This window comes from Engraulis encrasicolus, chromosome 5 (assembly GCF_034702125.1).
Source record: "Engraulis encrasicolus isolate BLACKSEA-1 chromosome 5, IST_EnEncr_1.0, whole genome shotgun sequence".
NCBI lineage: Eukaryota > Metazoa > Chordata > Actinopteri > Clupeiformes > Engraulidae > Engraulis > Engraulis encrasicolus.
In genome coordinates, this window is record NC_085861.1 from 21,715,328 (window position 1) to 21,733,604 (window position 18,277).

At 40.8% G+C, this 18,277-nt stretch overlaps 1 protein-coding gene across 1 annotated transcript in view; it reads left to right on the top strand.

Moving 5' to 3' along the window:
* The first annotated feature begins 9,680 nt into the window (after positions 1 to 9,680).
* rorc (RAR-related orphan receptor C) overlaps positions 9,681 to 18,277 on the top strand; it is a 41,473-nt gene continuing 32,876 nt past the window's right edge. The window contains exon 1 of the mRNA XM_063198918.1: positions 9,681 to 9,770. Within this exon, the coding sequence (XP_063054988.1) occupies positions 9,761 to 9,770 (10 nt within the window). The 5' untranslated portion in view covers positions 9,681 to 9,760. The remainder of the gene's footprint in view (positions 9,771 to 18,277) is intronic.

Here is an 18,277-nt window from a genome sequence, read left to right on the forward strand (position 1 = left end):
AAATAAATGTGTTAATAGATTTACCGGTATACTGTGATGACAAGAAAATACTAGGAATGACAGGTTTGACATGACAACCTAAGACCAGGTTAGGCAGCATAAGCAAGGTTCTCTCATCACGTTTAAACGAGTGTCTCACATCACGAAAGAGTGAAGCTAGCCCTTCTCCCTCCCAGCGTGTTTATCAGATGGTGTATTTTTCATTTCATGCACTCTCGTCTACTCCTGAAAAAGCAATGATCCAAGGAAACGCTTGGACATACTCCAACAACAGTCAACAAAAAACGGAGCCACAAGTTGCTAATCAGCTTAGCTACCTCTTTAGCACTCTGTACAAATATGCATGACGGTTCTGTTGTATTAACGTGTCCGCATTATTAGTGCCCATGTACTAAAAATGATCGAAAAACAGCCATTAGTGTTGATATGTGACATTTAAAGCACCGTTGACTGGCTATGATTTGTCGTTCACCTATGAGCTAGCTAGATTATTTAGCTTTCAAGGCCGACTTTCACTAGTTCTAATTCAAGTGCAATTGAGAACGATAATACCGACGATTAAACTATAATCTGCCCCTAACAAGTTTATCAGTCCCCAGCAGGTTGTTGTGCACCACGTACCAATAAATATCATAAAGTTAGTCAACTTACATGTCTTCACGTTCTCACAAGACGCCTTCTTTGAAATTCCTTCTCCAAACTCAAACTGATGGTTTTGCTGAGTAAGCATTCTTCAGATTTCTAGAGTGATTTACTTACTTTTTACGTGCCTAAAGATACGTTTAACAGCCAAAACAAGTTATTTATGTATACATTTTACAACCCCCTAGTCCCTATGTCTTTTTTCTGTAAAAATGTACTAATGCACCGGCGGCCGTGGTAATGTGACTATGGCCGACAGGGATATGAGCGCGGGCCGCGGGGGAGAGGGAGGAGGGGGGAGAGAGATATCCCGCTGCAGTCCGCAGCGAGACCCTACTCCTCTGAAACGCTTTCTTTAAATTGTTCCTTCCTGTGGCCACAAGGCGGCAGACTACGGAGCGAATGCGTGCAAGCATAGCCTTTCTATACTAAACCGGATGCTAACGTTGGCGAAAAGTAGCCTAGCCACAGGCTAACTGACAAACGTGAGGCCAACAACTCAGCCGATCGTGATGTACGCCACAAATAGACCAATCGACCTCATATTTAGACACTACAATGTTGATTTCTGCCTTCGATTTTCATCAGTTAAGAAATCTCGCGTCGGATTAACACATTATTAAGGTAGTAAATATTTCTGGTAAAGCGAGTTGCCGCCATGTTTGTTTTCCAGAATCACCCGGGAAGAGAGCTCACGTGCAGCATTCTGGGTAATTGAGTTTCACGTTATTAATGCACAAAATGCGTGTTTTTAAAAATAATGCTGCAGTGAGTTTAAAAAATCAAACCAACTGCCATTTGGAAGGGCAATGGTGCTTTTCGTTGCGCTCAGAGAGAGTACAGGAGAGAACGCGTCTTTCGTAATTGCTTTGCAGTCGTGTGCATTTGATAAACTCTGGCACGGAAGTTCACTGCTTTGTGCCTTGACGGTGAAGCTGGTATTGAAAAAAAGTCCATAATTCACCTAGAGGGTCAACCCATAAGCGCATGATTCACCCAAACGGTTTTATTTATTTATTATTTGTCGATGTTTAGATTCTTTCCCACATGCACATAATGCTGAAATGGCGTGATACTAAAGGTTGTTAGGCCTAATAAATGTCTGGTAATTTGTAATGTAGCCTACTTCATCTAGGCTATGTGAAATTTCAAATCATAGCTTATGGTTCTTTTGAAATTCCAAGAATGATGATAAGCTTATTATACCCTAAACTGCAAAAAATAAAGCCATGTCTCGCCATTTTGCTGCCTTGCTGCCTGCCACAATATTTGGAGTGTCCATGATGACCAATAAACAAAAAGTACATCCTCGGGGGGCGTTGACAGGCTAGGAGGAGGCCAGGGGGGCGTTTGGGGGGAAAAATGGCATAGTTGGAACTGGCATAGAGGGACGCATCTGTTGTCCGCCTGTCGGCCTTGTTATGTGTTTTGCCCATCTCCGTTTCATGAAAACATTTGTAGCTCTCAGATAATAATCACTGAGGGTGCATCTGTAAGCAGAGCTGTCAAAAGTAAAAGCAAAAGTAAATCTACAACACTAGCACATGATATTACATTGCTGTTACATCACTTACTCTATTGTACCTAATGAGACAGACTGTTGTTCCTGAAAAAACACTAAAATCCTATCAAGGACCCACCGCCAACTTCATTAAACCAATGCAGAGTCAGCTGATTGCAAGGCAAGTACACAGGTCTAACGGTTACTCAGATAAGTTACCTTTGTTGTTCTTTTTTTTACGCTTATTTTACCTTTTGACACCTCTGTCTGTAAGTGTGTGATTGTTGTGATGCTGTGTAGTTCAGCCTTTATGCATTATTTGTACTTGACCTTTGTACTTGATTTGTACTTTTTTTCATAATAGGCCTAGCAGTAGCCATACTTACTCTCCAGGAAGCATAAATGGTGTCAACCATGGTTTAGGGCAGTGTTTCCCAGCCAGGGGTACGTGTACCACTAGGGGTACGCGAGCACACTGCATGGGGTACTTGGGAAAATGCAATTTTAACAAATGTATGGAGCTTACTTTCATTGAGATGGAGAAAACGATATAGGACTTGACCTGGGGGTACTCATGGCACAGCAAAATGCTTAGGGGGTACACAAGACAAAGAAGGTTGGGAAACACTGGTTTAGGGTAACTAATAACAATTATAATAATAATTAAGTGAGCTAAAAGTGAGGCTAGACAGGAGGCAGGTTTACTAATGCTCCACATTGGGCTGCGCTAGCTGTCATCTGTTGCATCTGCCATCGCTAAAATGTTTCACTATCATTGTAGCCTACTGCATGCCCAGCCAGGGAGGGAAACGGCTGTTGTTTGCTGATTGTTTACCGTGTTGTTTTGTTGGTTTGCCTGTCTGTCTGTCTGTCTGTCTGTCTGTCTGTCTGTCTGTCTGTCTGTCTGTCTGTCTGTCTCTCTGTCTGTCTGTCTGTCTGTCTGTCTGTCTGTCTGTCTGTCTGTCTGTCTGTCTGTCCACATTATGCCAAAGCTGCTTTCAGAAAACATGACAGGGTTATAACATGGCTTATTTCAAGGATTTCTCTGACAAAAGGCACCATGATGTTTTAGAATTTTGTAATCATTTTACCCATTTTAGGCCAGTTTGTTCACAAAATAAGCCAAAAAGTCACAAGTCACTGAACCAGATTGAGTCTTCTCCGGTGCAGTAAAGTTCACACAGACACTGTAGCATTTATTCAATACTTACATTGAGTATTATTTTAGGACCACCAAACACAATCTAGAAAATGTTAAACCAACACTGTAAGTGTGAAACTAAGACTGAAATGAACAAATCAACACTTTAAGGGTGAATTAACATGGCAGTTCTGTGCAGGCTCAAGTGCATGTGCTTATGAGCAGACTTTCCCTATTCTGTACAGGAGACAGACATCCTGTCCTCATCTTGAGTGTCAGCAGAAGTGTCAACCACGTTTGAAACTGCAACAAAAAAAGATCAGAGAGAGAAGGAAGTTTTGGTGTGTGGGCTTCCCTTTCCTAAAGACTGTCAGCGACCTGTCTACAAAAAGTACAACAAAAAAAGATCAGTCAAGGTAACAGCCATGGCCTAGAGGTTAAGGAGATGGGCTGTAGATCAGAGGGTTACAGGTTTGAGTCCCACCTTTCCACTCCCTAACACACTCCATGGCTGAGGTGCCCTTGAGCAAGGCACCTAACCCCACACCGCTCCAGGGACTGTGACCAATACCCTGTAGTTCAAATTTGGTTAAAGTGTCAGTTAGGTAATGTAATAATAATAATGTGACATTGGTGTCTTGGCTGATTTCATAAAGACTGCACAGTTTTTTTTTAAAAAACCCACAAACAAACAAAAGCAAACAGTGGTAGGCCTACAACAACTCTTCAAAAGGTGAAATGAAATCAGTATTACATGACATTTGGTCACAAAAATAGTGTTAATTTTACCCTCAAAATGTTAAGCATTGTAGAGGTGGAGTTACACTGGGCACCTGCAGAATACAGCACTGAATTTTGACTCCATTGTTAGAGTAATTTGGCTCTCCACGGTCTTGTAAGTCTATCTGGATTTAGGCCTATACATGTTTACTCTGAAGTATTTTTGGTAATACTTTGTTTTAATGGTTCACTATTACAGTGGGTCTACATACCACATTAGGTACAGTGTAATAGCCAGTGTTGTTTTTGTCAATGATCTCTGTATGACGCAGACACCATGAAGGCCGAGGCCAGTGTGCCACACTTAAGACGCCTTGGTAGTCAGCAGGCAGTGTGGTGGAGGGATGTGGCGATGTGTCAATATGGGCCGTACAAATAGGAAGGGATTTGATCATGTGGAAATGTGATAATATGGGCCATATGGGAAATGATTTGATGATGTGTGTTTAAAGTGAATATGTGGTATATACTAAGGATGATAAAGGATTTGCTTATGTGTGTTTATGTGAAGATGTGGTATATATAGTACTAAGGATGATAAAGGATTTGATTTTGTGTGTTTGTGCGAATGTGTGGCATAGGGAAGATGAAGGATTTAATCATGTTTGTTTAAGTGAATATGTGGCATATATAGCCTACAGATGACAATTTATTTGATTGTGTGTTCTCTACATGGATGAGAAATGATTTGATTTTGTGTGTGTGTAAGTGTGCGCGCGCTCCCGCGTGTGTGTGTGTTTGTCTGTATGTCATGTGAGTATACTATGGATACGTTTGCACTAGAATGTCTATTGTTGAACTATTATGTTCATACCGTATTTCCGTAGGCTATATGTATTTTGAAGTCAAAAGTGCTGTATTACAAATGTGCCTGTATGTATATGTATTTGCGTGAGCACAAATGTGTGCATTGTGTTGCTGGGTGTGCGATGTGCAAGAGCCTGTGCGTGACACTGTTTGTGAGGACGTTAGCAAGTCGCCCCCCTGTAGCCTTTTGCGTTCCGCTAGCTAAGCAAAACGAGAATTTTATGAAAGGGAGCGCGAGACGCACAGGAGACAGAGAGAGAGAGAGCGCGAAGCCACAGAGCCCTTGATGAAAAGACAATGAGAGGAAGGCAAGAAAGAGAGAGAGAGAAAGAAAAGAGAGAAAGACAGAGGAGAGGAGAGAGAGAGACAAAGGGCCTCTGCCCACTGATGTTTATCGCCAACTCTCCAGACACACACAAACACACGCAACACACTCTACTCGCTCTAAAAATAAATATCGGAAATGCATCTAAAAGTAGGAGTAAATCTGAACTTTCTTCGAAGTATGGTCAAATGTCAGACAAAGGTGTGTGTGCGTGTGTGTGTCTGTGTGTGTGCGTGCGTGCGTGTGCTTGTGTGTGTGTGCGCGTGCATGCGTGTGTGTGTGTGCAATGCATCCATGTCATCTATTTTTGTCATGTTCATTTGTCCGATTTCTTACAGTTTGAATTGAATAAATATGGCCAATGCTCAGACATTGCATGGCTGTGTGTTATAGCTTGAGTTTCTAATATTTGTTTTGTTTCTCACTACTTTTCCAGATGACCCAGACCCTAGGAAGACTCATTTGGGTAAGTAGTAAGCTTAAGGGCTTCAGTTTGTATGAGTATGTGTGTCTCTGTGTGGATGACAGCAAGTGTCTGTTTGTTTCTTAGTTGTTTTTTTTGTGATTGGCTGCTGATGTGTCAGTGTTTCCTGTCTCACGGGACCCTTACACTGAAACCTGAAGAGGTTTTGTGGCTCTATACCTGTATTAATGAGACGTGTGTGTGTGTGTGTGTGTGTGTGTGTGTGTGTGTGTGTGTGTGTGTGTGTGCGCGTGTGTGTGTGTGTGTGTGTGTGTGTGTGTGTGTGTGTGTGTGTGTGTGTGTGCGTGCGTGTGCGTGCGTACGTTCGTGCGTGCGTGTGTGAGAGAGTAACAGGGAGAGAGAGAGAGAGAGAGAGAGAGAGAGAGAGAGAGAGAGAGAGTGAGAGAGAGACAGAGAGAGAGAGAGAGAGAGAGAGAGAGAGAGAGAGAGAGAGAGAGAGAGAGTACCTGTTTATGTACCCACGTGGGCTCCAAAAGTTCTCTCTATACAAAGGGTATTAAAGGACCAATTCAGTCAATTTCAATATGCTGTTGTATTACTCACGCTACCCTTGACTTGTCAGTGCCCGGTGATGCCACATTTTTCGGCTTAGCCCATTCCGAGATATGAGCTATTCTAATGGGGGCAGCTTTTGTTAACATTTTTTTTTTTTAATTAACATAGGCCTACTCCAAATATTTTCCCAAAAGGTACCGCTATTTGCTAGTTGTCTGCTGATGCTGCATAACCTTTTGGATGTTTTTGGGAATAAATAAAAAAGTTTTTTTTTTAAATGTAAACAAGCAGCTGTCCCATTACAATGACCGGGATCTCGGAAAAGGCTGAAGAAGAAAAAAAAACCCTCAGGTACTGACAAGTCCAGGGTAGTGTGAGCATTACAAATGAATGTTGTAATTGACTGAAGTTATCCTTTAAAAGGATACAAAAACCTGACAAAGGGTTCTTTTTGGGAACCAAATAGCGGTCACCACAAATTCAAGTGTTTAAGTGTTGTAATTTGTAAAACTATAAATACAAAAAAACATTTCTTAACTGTTGGGTTGGTCTGGGCATATTTGGATATTGGATGTTCTGTTAGATATGAATAGGAGTCAATGGTTGGTCCCCACAATTAATTGTATTGCAATTGAATTGCCCATGCTCAGACACCATGTATTGTTTTTAATATTTTTGTTTCTCTTTACTTTTCAAGATCACCTAGTACCCAAGAAGACTCATTTGAGTAAGTGGAACAACTTAACGCCTGGGACGCATGCATGCGAAACGAGCGAAGGGAAGCAAAGAGAAAAGCGAAATTCAGTGCTCCATTCTGACAGCTCAACGGTCACGGCGATTCAAATAGACTGAAACATTTATTTTATTGTTCATGATTGGCCACTGCAGGCTATATTCGTTCTCCATTTGCATAATATTACCCTTAACTTGCCTGATTTTCTTGCCTTCGCTGTACTTCGCTTCCCTCATAGGAAGGAATGGCGAAATTCGCTTCGCTTGGCCAAAGTTCGCGTGCATGTGTCCCTGGCGTAACAGCTTCAGTTTGTATGTGTACTGTATGTGTGAGTACCTGTATAGATAACTGGAAGCATTTCTTCACTTGTTTTTTTTTGTATATTGAATATGAAAGACACACACACACACACACACACACACACACACACACACACACACACACACACACACACACACACACACACACACACACACACACACACACACACACACACACACACACACACACACACTCCACAAGCATGCACACATACTCACATGCATACACACAGAATACAAACAGAAAATACACAAAAACACATAAACCCATGTCATGTGCACAAGCATACACACACGCACACGCACACGCACACACACACACACTCGCACACGCACACACACACACGCACACGCACACGCACACACACACACACTCGCATGCATGCTCAACACATACTAATACACACAAAGATGCTTTGCACCTGTTTTTCTATACATGAGTGTGCCTCTTGTGGCTTAGGGTAGACAGAGAGAGGGAGAGGGAGAGAGAGAGACAGAGAGAGAGAGAGAGAGAGAGAGAGAGAGAGAGAGAGAGAGAGAGAGAGAGAGAGAGAGAGAGAGAGAGAGAGAGAGAGAGAGATGGGGGAGGGAGGCACGGGTGCACAGCATCTGAAGCCTGATAGCATCTTTAGCTATTTGTGTCAGAGGCAAATGCAAGTGACAACCTCATTGGTATGTGTGTGCCCACATGTACATATTCACGTGCCGCTGCTGTGCTGTGTGTGTGTGTGTGTGTGTGTGTGTGTGTGTGTGTGTGTGTGTGTGTGTGTGTGTGTGTGTGTGTGTGTGTGTGTGTGTGTGTGTGTGTGTGTGTGTGTGTGCGTGTAGGCCTAAATGGTTGTAATGCAAATGTCTATGAATATTTGGAGTCTGTCTCTTTCTTCCTTTATGTGCATTATTTTGTGGCTAGACTGAGTTTTGTTTGCATTTGGCAGTTAATATATTTTATTTTACGTAAAGAAAAAAATAGTTTTACCTGCCTTAACACGTGGTCCTGTGTTTTAAAGTAAAAAAGCAAACCGCTTGATATTATTACACTAGGAAAATGATATTGTTGTTTGCCTGCATGTAGACACAATTCCAGACATGTTTATGTAGCATTTTCTGAATTTCCTAGGTCAGATTCCACTGTTATCTTGAGGATGCTTCATTAAGTTTTCAGCAGTTATGTATTTTAGTAGGGACTAAAGATGCACTTAAACTATGTAGGTATGTAGTTGATAACCTAAACTAATTTTACCACATCTTGTAACACACACACACGCACGCACGCACTCTCTCTCTCTCTCTCTCTCTCTCTCTCTCTCTCTCTCTCTCTCTCTCTCTCTCTCTCTCTCTCTCTCACACACACACACACACACACACACACACACACACACACACACACACACACCTTGACATACAGTACATATACTGTACCAATATTAGCAATATGTACAGAGATCACTTGGCAGCATCTTTGGCCTAGTTGATTTTGTCCCTCTCAGTGGCTGATCAAGCTGTCAATCGAAGTTGTCATTGTGTGTTGTCATCCAGCTAGGTAGCATGAGGGTACGAAGAGATGAGGGGAGGGAAGGGGGGGTCGACTGCAGGTGTGGAGAGAGAATGCAAAGGGAAGAGACATACAGTACATAGAGAAAATGAGAGAGAGATAGAGAGAGAGAGAGATTGAGGTGCAACAGGTGTCTTATCTGTGAAATGTGGTCGTGATAAAATTTCTATCAGTCAGGTGTCACGATAACAGATGAATGAAGAAAATAGAATAGCCTACAAGAGGCAGAGACAAGGAAGAGAAGGGGAGAGAGTAAAAAAAACAAACAGTAGAAAAAAAGAGACCGTTTAAATTTAGTGCTGCCACACATAGTTGGCTAGGGCAAATGGGAGGAATAGGCCTACAGTAGCCTAACAGTGTGCTATGTGCTTGTGGGTAAGCCAGACAGTTTCGATAGAGAGAGAGAGGGTAGTCAAGACGACATGTACCTGTGTTGTATGGCTTGACTGTGGTAGGGACAGGCCCATTTTTCTACTGTGTGTGTGTGTGTGTGTGTGTGTGTGTGTGTGTGTGTGTGTGTGTGTGTGTGTGTGCGCGCGCGCGCGCACACACAAGCGTGTGTATGCCTACGTGTTTGTGTGTGTCCTGTGGTTTGAGTTAGTATGCTCCCTGCTGTGTAGACAGTGACACACACACACACACACACACACACACACACACACACACACACACACACACACACACACACACACACACACACACACACACACACACACAAGTCACACAGACAGACAGACGGACGGACAGACATATCACCTGGGAGTTTACTAATGAACTATCTGCAGTTGAAGAGGGGAGGGTTTGTGATTGAATGACAGGAGGAGAGAGTGAAAGAGAGTGAGGGGGACAGAGAGAGAGAGAGAGAAAGAGAGAGCGAGTGAGAGAGAGAGAAAGAGAGAGAGAGAAAACATCAGTCAAAAGGTAAGACATACCTATAGAGAAGAACAAGACAAGAGAGCGCAAGAGAGAGAGCAACAACAATGATGCGAGGTAGGATGTCTGACTTATAATACAGAAAATATACAATTTCCTCTTGTATGTCAATTTCCACTTACACTCGTATGTATGAAAAGCTTTAAGAATGCAGGTTTGTGTAAAATGGTTTGTGAGTCATAAAAGTTTTCAGATGAGACCCCTGTGATTGTGAAATTGACACGTTTTATTTAGCCGTCTAAACGTATAGGAAGTTTGCGGAAAAAAACTCGAGACTTACCTGCTGTTTCCATTGCTCCTTGTAAATGTGTTTGCATGCATGTGTGTGTATGTGCGTGTGTGTGTCTCTGAAGATGACTTGACAATCTGGTGTTGGTTCGTAGTTCAGCTGGTAGTCTCCCGTCTTCGCCCTCGTGTTCATATGTTCTCTTAAGTGTGTGTGTGTGTGTGTGTGTGTGTGTGTGTGTGTGTGTGTGTGTGTGTGTGTGTGTGTGTGTGTGTGCCTTCGTGTGTATGTATTTGAGTGTTGTTGAATGCAAGCCCACTTTGATCATTTGTCCCACTTTCCGTAGTTTCATACGCCATGCCCTAAAAAATCTCTGTCACTTCTTCAACACCGAAAGTCAGGCTATGCCAGTTGTAGATGTCAGTGACCTCCAAACTGCAGCCCAAGAGCCAAAGACTGACTTTATGTTTGTGTGTTTCTCTGCATCTATATTGTGGGTTGGGTTTTCACGATTTGTTTTATTCTGTCGAGGTCAAATTGACACTTATTCGGCAGTGTTGATATGACAAAAATAGTATGTTGATGACTCGATGTGTGTGCGGTAGTCTGTGTAATGGCGGCAATGGACTACGATGGACTAAGGCGTGTAGTTCTTTACTGTGAGCGAGGTATGGGAAAACACCGCAGGACCTGATAGTTGTGCTTGCGGACTAATTTCTTCATATGTAGATATATTTTTTTTTGTTTTTTCGCTGTAATGGTATTTTATTCGAAGACTTCAAGAGTTTTCTCACTTTTTTCTCTGTCAGATATAGATGTGTTTTTTGCTGCAATGGTATTTTATTCGAAGACTTCAAGACTTTTTTCACTTTTGCCTTCGTCACTAAAGAACTGCCTGTCCGACGAATTGAAAATCTGAAGAAGTCTCGGGATACATTTTAAGAAGGAACAATCTGCGTTTGAATTTGCTGACGGTGAGAATCGACTGTGTTAGGCAGCTTTTGATTAAGATCTCTCTATGTGTATGGTTTGCAAAGCACCCAAGATTTTGCGAGTCTCAATTCCGTGGGTAGGTCAGCGACGGAAAAAGACGTATATTCAGGCCGTGTCTGTGTCGTCATTAACTTTGTCAGGCAAAATTCTTCCGATTCCCAAAGGGATCAAAGTCAAATAATCAAATGAGAATCTTAACAGATTACCTGATATACGTCAAACTATCGTCTTAACCTTAAATCGTCAATATCAGATGAGATATTAGCCACACGTCTCTGGGCAATATGTGCAGCAGACAGCCTGTCTATGTGTGGGCCTTTGCTTGGTTTCATGATAACAATAAGCCAACGGAGCCGTTTAGTGATACGCAGAGGATTAGGTCATCGGTACATAGACATCAGAAGATCTGAGAAAAATCTGGATGTTGGTGCAGGTGTTTGGCATGTTAATTTGACCTCAGGGATTTCAGGCCTGGTGTTGTTGTGTAGCCTGTCTTTTCATCTAGCTCCTCGGCTGGTGAGTCACTGCTCTCAGTGGCTGTTATGGTGCTCTGGAGATGACTCTGTCTGTGGTAGTCCCTTAGAACCCAAACTTTCCAATCACACACACACACACACAATACTCACGCACACACACACACGCACACACACACATATCACGCACACACACTCGCACACACACACATATTCGTTTTGCCAAACTGAATCGCTTAGTTATAGAGAGCAATTGTGTCAAGCACTTTGATAGATATTTCGTCCTTTGGTTCCACCTCATAGATATAGGCCTACCGTACACTGTATATTTCTTACCTTGCTGTGCCTTTCTCAGTTGTCTGCATATTTGTCAACTGAATGTCCATCAAATTATTTTCACTCCTAAAATCAATCATTTTGATCACGATTGTTTTTTGACTGTGAGTCTTCCGCTCACTTCTCTGACAAAAGTTGAGACCTGGAGATTTACTTGTTCAATATCAAATTGACTTTTTAATCATTCAAACGATTAACATTGAAGGTACCATATTGCTGACATCTGGCAGTCAGCATGATCTTTGATCAGTACACGAACGAACATGGCAAGTATTGTTGTGCGGACTTTACAATGTTGGACCTGTTTCACATGCATAGCCAGCTACTAGCCATGTCACATTCGAATGGCGAAGTCATTGTCAACAACACATTAAAATCAGTGTCAACGAGAGATAAGAATGCCAAAATCATTGTCACCAAGACAATTAGAAGAAGATTAGAATGTTAGAATCAGTGCTGTGATGAGATGGCGTGTGAAATTTGTGTGAAGTGTGTGATTGCTGAGTGCAGCGCATTGCAAGGGCTTGCACCATTAGGTCTGTGGTGGCTAGAGTGCAGATGTGAAACCTCAGTAAAGTCTCCTCAATGTCGCACCTTCTCCTGAGAACGTGAAGCCACTGGTAGTAGTATCTCACAGTATCTGGTGTGCTCAGTCAGTGTGTCTGTGTGTTTGTCTGCATGTATTAGAGAGTGTGTCAGCATGTATTAGAGATTGCATTTGTGTGTGTGCGCCTCTGTGTATGTACGTACGTATATGTAGGCCTACCTCTGTGAGTTTATGCATGCATTTGTGTATGGCGTTGGTGTATGAGTAAGTCTGTTGGTGCCGTAAGACCATAAGTGTGCAGTGTAAGGTGTACGGGTGATGAAAGTGCTCAATCAGTGGGTGCTCAAACGGCCAGCGAACAGAGCACACAGCAGGAGACTGGCACACCTAAACAGGAAGCAGCCCCAGAGAGAACAGAGAGAGTGAGAGAGAGAGAGAGAGAGAGAAAGAGAAAGAGAAAGAGAGTGAGCAACAGATTAGCAAAAGACAAAAAGCTCAAGATTTGCACAACTGAAATTCTGAAAGGAGGGAGATTTGTAACGTAAAAGAGGCACAAAGCAAACGAATACGCACAATGAATTGGCATCGAGGAATATTGTGTTAACTGTGCATACTGTGTTGTGAAATTGTTTAGAGGCAGCATTAATACAGTAAGTAGAGATTTAGATGTCGTAGGAGGGGGCAATGCCAAGGGCTTTGAGAAATCATGAAATGGCTTATTGTGCGGGCAAGTGTTTTTCGCAATTATTTCTTGTTGTCTCATAACGCACACTGTTGCACCAAGACTCAACGACCATAGTATTACATTACTATGACATTACACAAAGCGTTTAGTAATACATTATGAATTTGTCATTGATATTCTGGTAACGCAAATTCTTGGCAGGGGCCAGAATAACATGTAACCCATAGGCGTGCACAGATAGGGACGAGGTGGTGCCAAAGCACCTGCTCCTTTGCCCTATACAGGACAAAAAAGTGAGACTTTTGGAAGTCTGTTTTGTTGTATGATGTATTGTGGTACATGTTGACTTGATCATAACGAAATGTTTGACGATTATTCTTTGTATAATATAATATAATATAATATAATATAATATAATATAATATAATGCAATGTAATGTAATGTAATGTAATATAATATAGCCTAATATACATTTGTAATATAATATAATATAATATAATATAATATAATATAATATAATATAATATAATATAATATAATATAATATGGCACCCGGAGGCTCCACATGCCCCCCAATGCACGCCAATGATATAACCCATTCGTAATTGCAATGATTCAGTCGTATGGTAAGGTGTTGCGTAAGGCACTCTGCAATGTCATAGTTATATTGTGAAGTATTTTTTCAACGCTAAGCTTGAAAAATAGTGTTTCTGAAATCAAGTCAGTTCATCAACTTTTAACAAAGTGAGACGCACATTTTAATTCATACACCTGACCTGGGTTATAACTGCACTAAGTAAGAGGACTGGCCTACCTAGTTTGAATGAGAAATAATTGTTCCTACGTATATCTTAAACCCAACTCGAGGAAAGCTGCTTGTGTTCCTGATTCAGTATGCTTTTGCAGAATATACTTACTGTAGACGTTCATAAAAAGAAGGGGTGACCATCTAACGATCTTGAGTAGTCATTGAACAACATCCCATCATATACCTTTTAGGTGATCAACAAAGAGATAATTCCACACACTTCTCCTTTGTCATCTGGTTCATCGACGGGAGACGGACAAGAAATCCTAACTGCAGAGAAGACTCCGGAGCAGTACAGATGCAATTATTTTCTTCTTTTGATCAACATACAGGGACTGACGTTTTGATGGATATACGGTAGAATCTTCATCAGAGGTGAATCTGGATTCTGATGAAGATAGAATCGATCGAGATGTTAGTCCCAAAGGGTATATTGTGTTCTTGAATAAAATAAGAAAAGAATTGCATCTGTGCTGCTCCTGTGTCTCTCTCTTAAAATGACCATTTGTCTACTCCTCAATACAAATATGTAGCAGCACACTTCAAATAATAAATATATAAAATAAGTATGGCAATTACACTGTAGGCTATATCAGCTGTACTGTATGTGTAATATGCATGAGATCATAACATTTATCCAAACTAAAGATTCTATTTTCATGGAAAATATAAATAGAATATAGAATAGAATTAGACTCATAGAATAGAAAAGTATTTCATCTATGGGTCAGAAAAAAAATATTTTAGGTGAGTGAATGTGATTTGAAATTGGACATACATAGGCTACAGTGTGTGTACCACCAAAACATGGTCATAGACGACATGGGGGGGCAACAGAAAGCAGTGAAGAGAAGGAGAGAGAGGTGAGATGAGACAGGAGGCAGGCAGATGGAGTGAAGACGTAGAGGAAGAGGAGGACGACTGGAGTGGAGGAAGAGGAAGAGGAGGACGAGACAAGTGGAGTTAGGAGATGCACCAGTTTCATACTTTGACAGCTGCACTAACTCACTGCTCTGTGGTCTATACCATGCCATCTACTCTGTGTGTGTGTGTGTGTGTGTGTGTGTGTGTGTGTGTGTGTGTGTGTGTGTGTGTGTGTGTGTGTGTGTGTGTGTGTGTGTGTGTGTGTGTGTGTGTGTGTGTGTGTGTGTGTGTGTGTGTGTGTGTGTGTGTGTGTTTGTGTCTTTGTTGTCATCTCTGTTGTTTTGTCTCTATATCTATGCATCTGTTTGGGTGTTGATGACTGCGTGTGTGTGTGTGTGTGTGTGTGTGTGTGTGTGTGTGTGTGTGTGTGTGTGTGTGTGTGTGTGTGTGTGTGTGTGTGTGTGTGTGTGTGTGTGTGTGTGTGTGTGTGTGTGTGTGTGTGTACAGATGTTTTTGCATGCTTATTTTTGTAACGAGTGGTGTTCGCAGGTGTCCCTAAGTGTATGTGGTTGTTTGTTTGTCTCTGCAAAAATCTTGCAAACGCATTGAAGCAGTTCAGCATATGTGTGTTAAAAAAGACCTCTGTGAGCAAAGTTTGAATCATAACATTGACTGTATGGTACCATACAAACTCATGCAGATGTTGATGTTTCCCGGCTTTCCTTTGTCACACAAACAAGCTTAATTTCCCATGTTTGATCATAGTAGTGAGCCCACAGGCACTATGGGCTCTTTGAACATGTAGGTTCTGAGACTCTGCCATTGGGACATCAAAGTAGCCAGACTTCCCCCTATTAGTCCACAAAGAGCCGTCAGTGAAATCAGAAGTGATGCCTTCACCCACCAATACTGACAAAACTCGAGAGTGAGGAGTCAGAAAAACAAATACAATGTGTCAACGATATTTGACTCTGAGAAGTTTTGCTGTGCAGGGTATTTCCTCTCTTGTAAGTTGCTTTGGATAAAAGTATCTGCCAAATGTAATGTAATACAATTATGTGGGCTTATTTGTGTTTGCTGTATTTGGTGTAGTGATTTCATTATATGAAGATTGGGTGAATGCTTCCATACACATTAAGTTTTATTGTATTATGTTATGGCATAACCGCATAACAAAGGCATGGAACAAAATGTATAGTTAGTGTTTTCCAGACTATTGTCCTATTTGGAGAATAGTTCATAGTAACATTTGTGGAACAAATTGATGAAATAATTTCCTTTTTTATTTATAATTCACAAATGGCATTCATGGTACATCAAATGTTTAATAAATATTAAACAAAAGGTGCTTCAAAGAAAGCTTTAAATGCAATTGTTTGAAATTATTTTTAATTGTTTAAATAATTATTTTGAAACACCGGTAGACCGTCATCTGAGGGGAAAAATCTTGTTTGAAAGTTTGCGGCTTGAATGACCTTCATGAAATTTCCGCAAACAAATGGAAATGAACACATAACTATCGTGGGCCTAGTATATTTTAAGTCATTCTGTCAGTCCCTGTACTATTTTAGTAAATTACACCCAAACTTATTTATTTATTTGTTTGTTTGTTTATTGATCATTGATTGATTGATTGATTGATTGATTGATTGATTGATTGATTGATTGATTGATTGATTGATTGATTGATTGATTGATTGATTGATTGATTGTCTGACTGACTTGACTAACGTACGTATACTTACCTACTTACTTACATACAAACCCCAACTCCGATGAAGTTGGGACGTTTGGTAAACAGTGAATAAAATCAAAATGCTATCATTTTCAAAACATTCAATCTATTCATTAGATGGAGAATAGTGAAAAGACAACATATTAAGTGCTAAAACCGAGAAAAAATATTGTTTTGGGGGACATATGTACTCATTTCTAATTTGATAAATCCAACACGTCTCAAAAGAGTTGGGACGGGGACAATAAATGGCAGCAAATGTCGAGGAAGACTAAAAACAAAACAAAAGACAACACTTAACAGTTAAATACATTAACCGATGAGATGATTTTATATAAAAAACAGTGTTAATTCCTATCTTGGACATGTTTCACCAGCTTAAATGGTGGGTGTATTCCTTGTCATGTTTTGCAATGTTTTCCTTTCCGTAGTGCTTACAGTGTGACAGGTCTTGACCAAAAACCCACCATTTTATCACCTGCTGGTCCTTATGATGGAGCCAAACTGTTAAAACATAGTACAGAATGCAATTTGACCTTACTATGTGGCAGTAATCGAAGATCTCCCTTCAAAATATAATGCATGAGTGGCTTTTCATGCGGTTTAAAACCCATTTATACCATTCAGCACTGTATTTAACTCTACAGATGAGTGAGAACATCTTAACCAATGCACTACTGCACCCGCATGTCATCATGGAGGCTGACTTTTGAAGCTAGCACTAACACAAGTTGGATGGTCCATTTTCACTGTAGCACAGGATGTGCAATGCTCTATTATTGTCAAAATGAATGGACTTCTACAACTTCTGCTGACTTCTGTAAGCAAAGGACAGTTTCCCATGTCTTCTGGGTCTATTTCAAGTGAGCTCAGGTGCTCAGGAGAATGTTACACCCCTGTATCATTTTCATGCATTAAGCATTCTTAGTATGGTCAATTTTCAATAGCTCTAATTCCTGGAGTGCTAGAGTGAGACTACAGCCAATATATATTTCATGATGTCATGAACCTATACAATGATTTTATTAACAAAAATATGTCTTATATACACTCAATTGTGGTAAATCAAAGGGAATTCAAAAATGTATGTAATAACTAATGATTCCCTTTGCATCTTTAATTCTGAGTGACTCAGCCTCTCTGTGATGATCTTATACCTGGACACCTATATTGTCCGTCAGTACAATTCATTTTGAAATGTTCTTCTTTGTTGTTTTATCTTATTTGGATGTTTACTAAATTTCACTGATCCCCATCCCAACTCTTTTGAGACGTGTTGGATTTATCAAATTAGAAATGAGTACATATGTCCCCCAAAACAATATTTTTTCTCGGTTTTAACGCTTAATATGTTGTCTTTTCACTATTCTCCATCTAATGAATAGATTGAATGTTTTGAAAATGATAGCATTTTGATTTTATTCACTGTTTACCAAACGTCCCAACTTCATCGGAGTTGGGGTTTGTAGTATATTAACTTGTACGAGATTGATCTTTGAAGATAATCCATAATATGATAATACTACATCTTATAGCACAATACAAAGTCCAACAATGACCATATCTTGCTGTAAGTATGTGTGTTTGGGATTTTTCCAACAGCATGAGGGTGTGTGTTTTAATTTTTTATGTCTGATAAGCAGTTATTATCACACCCCAAGTGGTTCAGTGTGTTTGCGTGCATGGCGTGCATTTGTTCTCCTCTCTTCCTGTGATGGAAGCTTGAGGTTTGTTCACTCCGTTACTCTGCAAATCGCTGACAAAGGGGAAGGTTAGGTTTACGCACCAGCACAATGGAAAGATGCTGAAGTCAAGAGGAAGGCAGAAGAGACCACACATCCATTCACATGGGCACTTTTGTCTATCTGATTTGTGTGTGTGTGTGTGTGTGTGTGT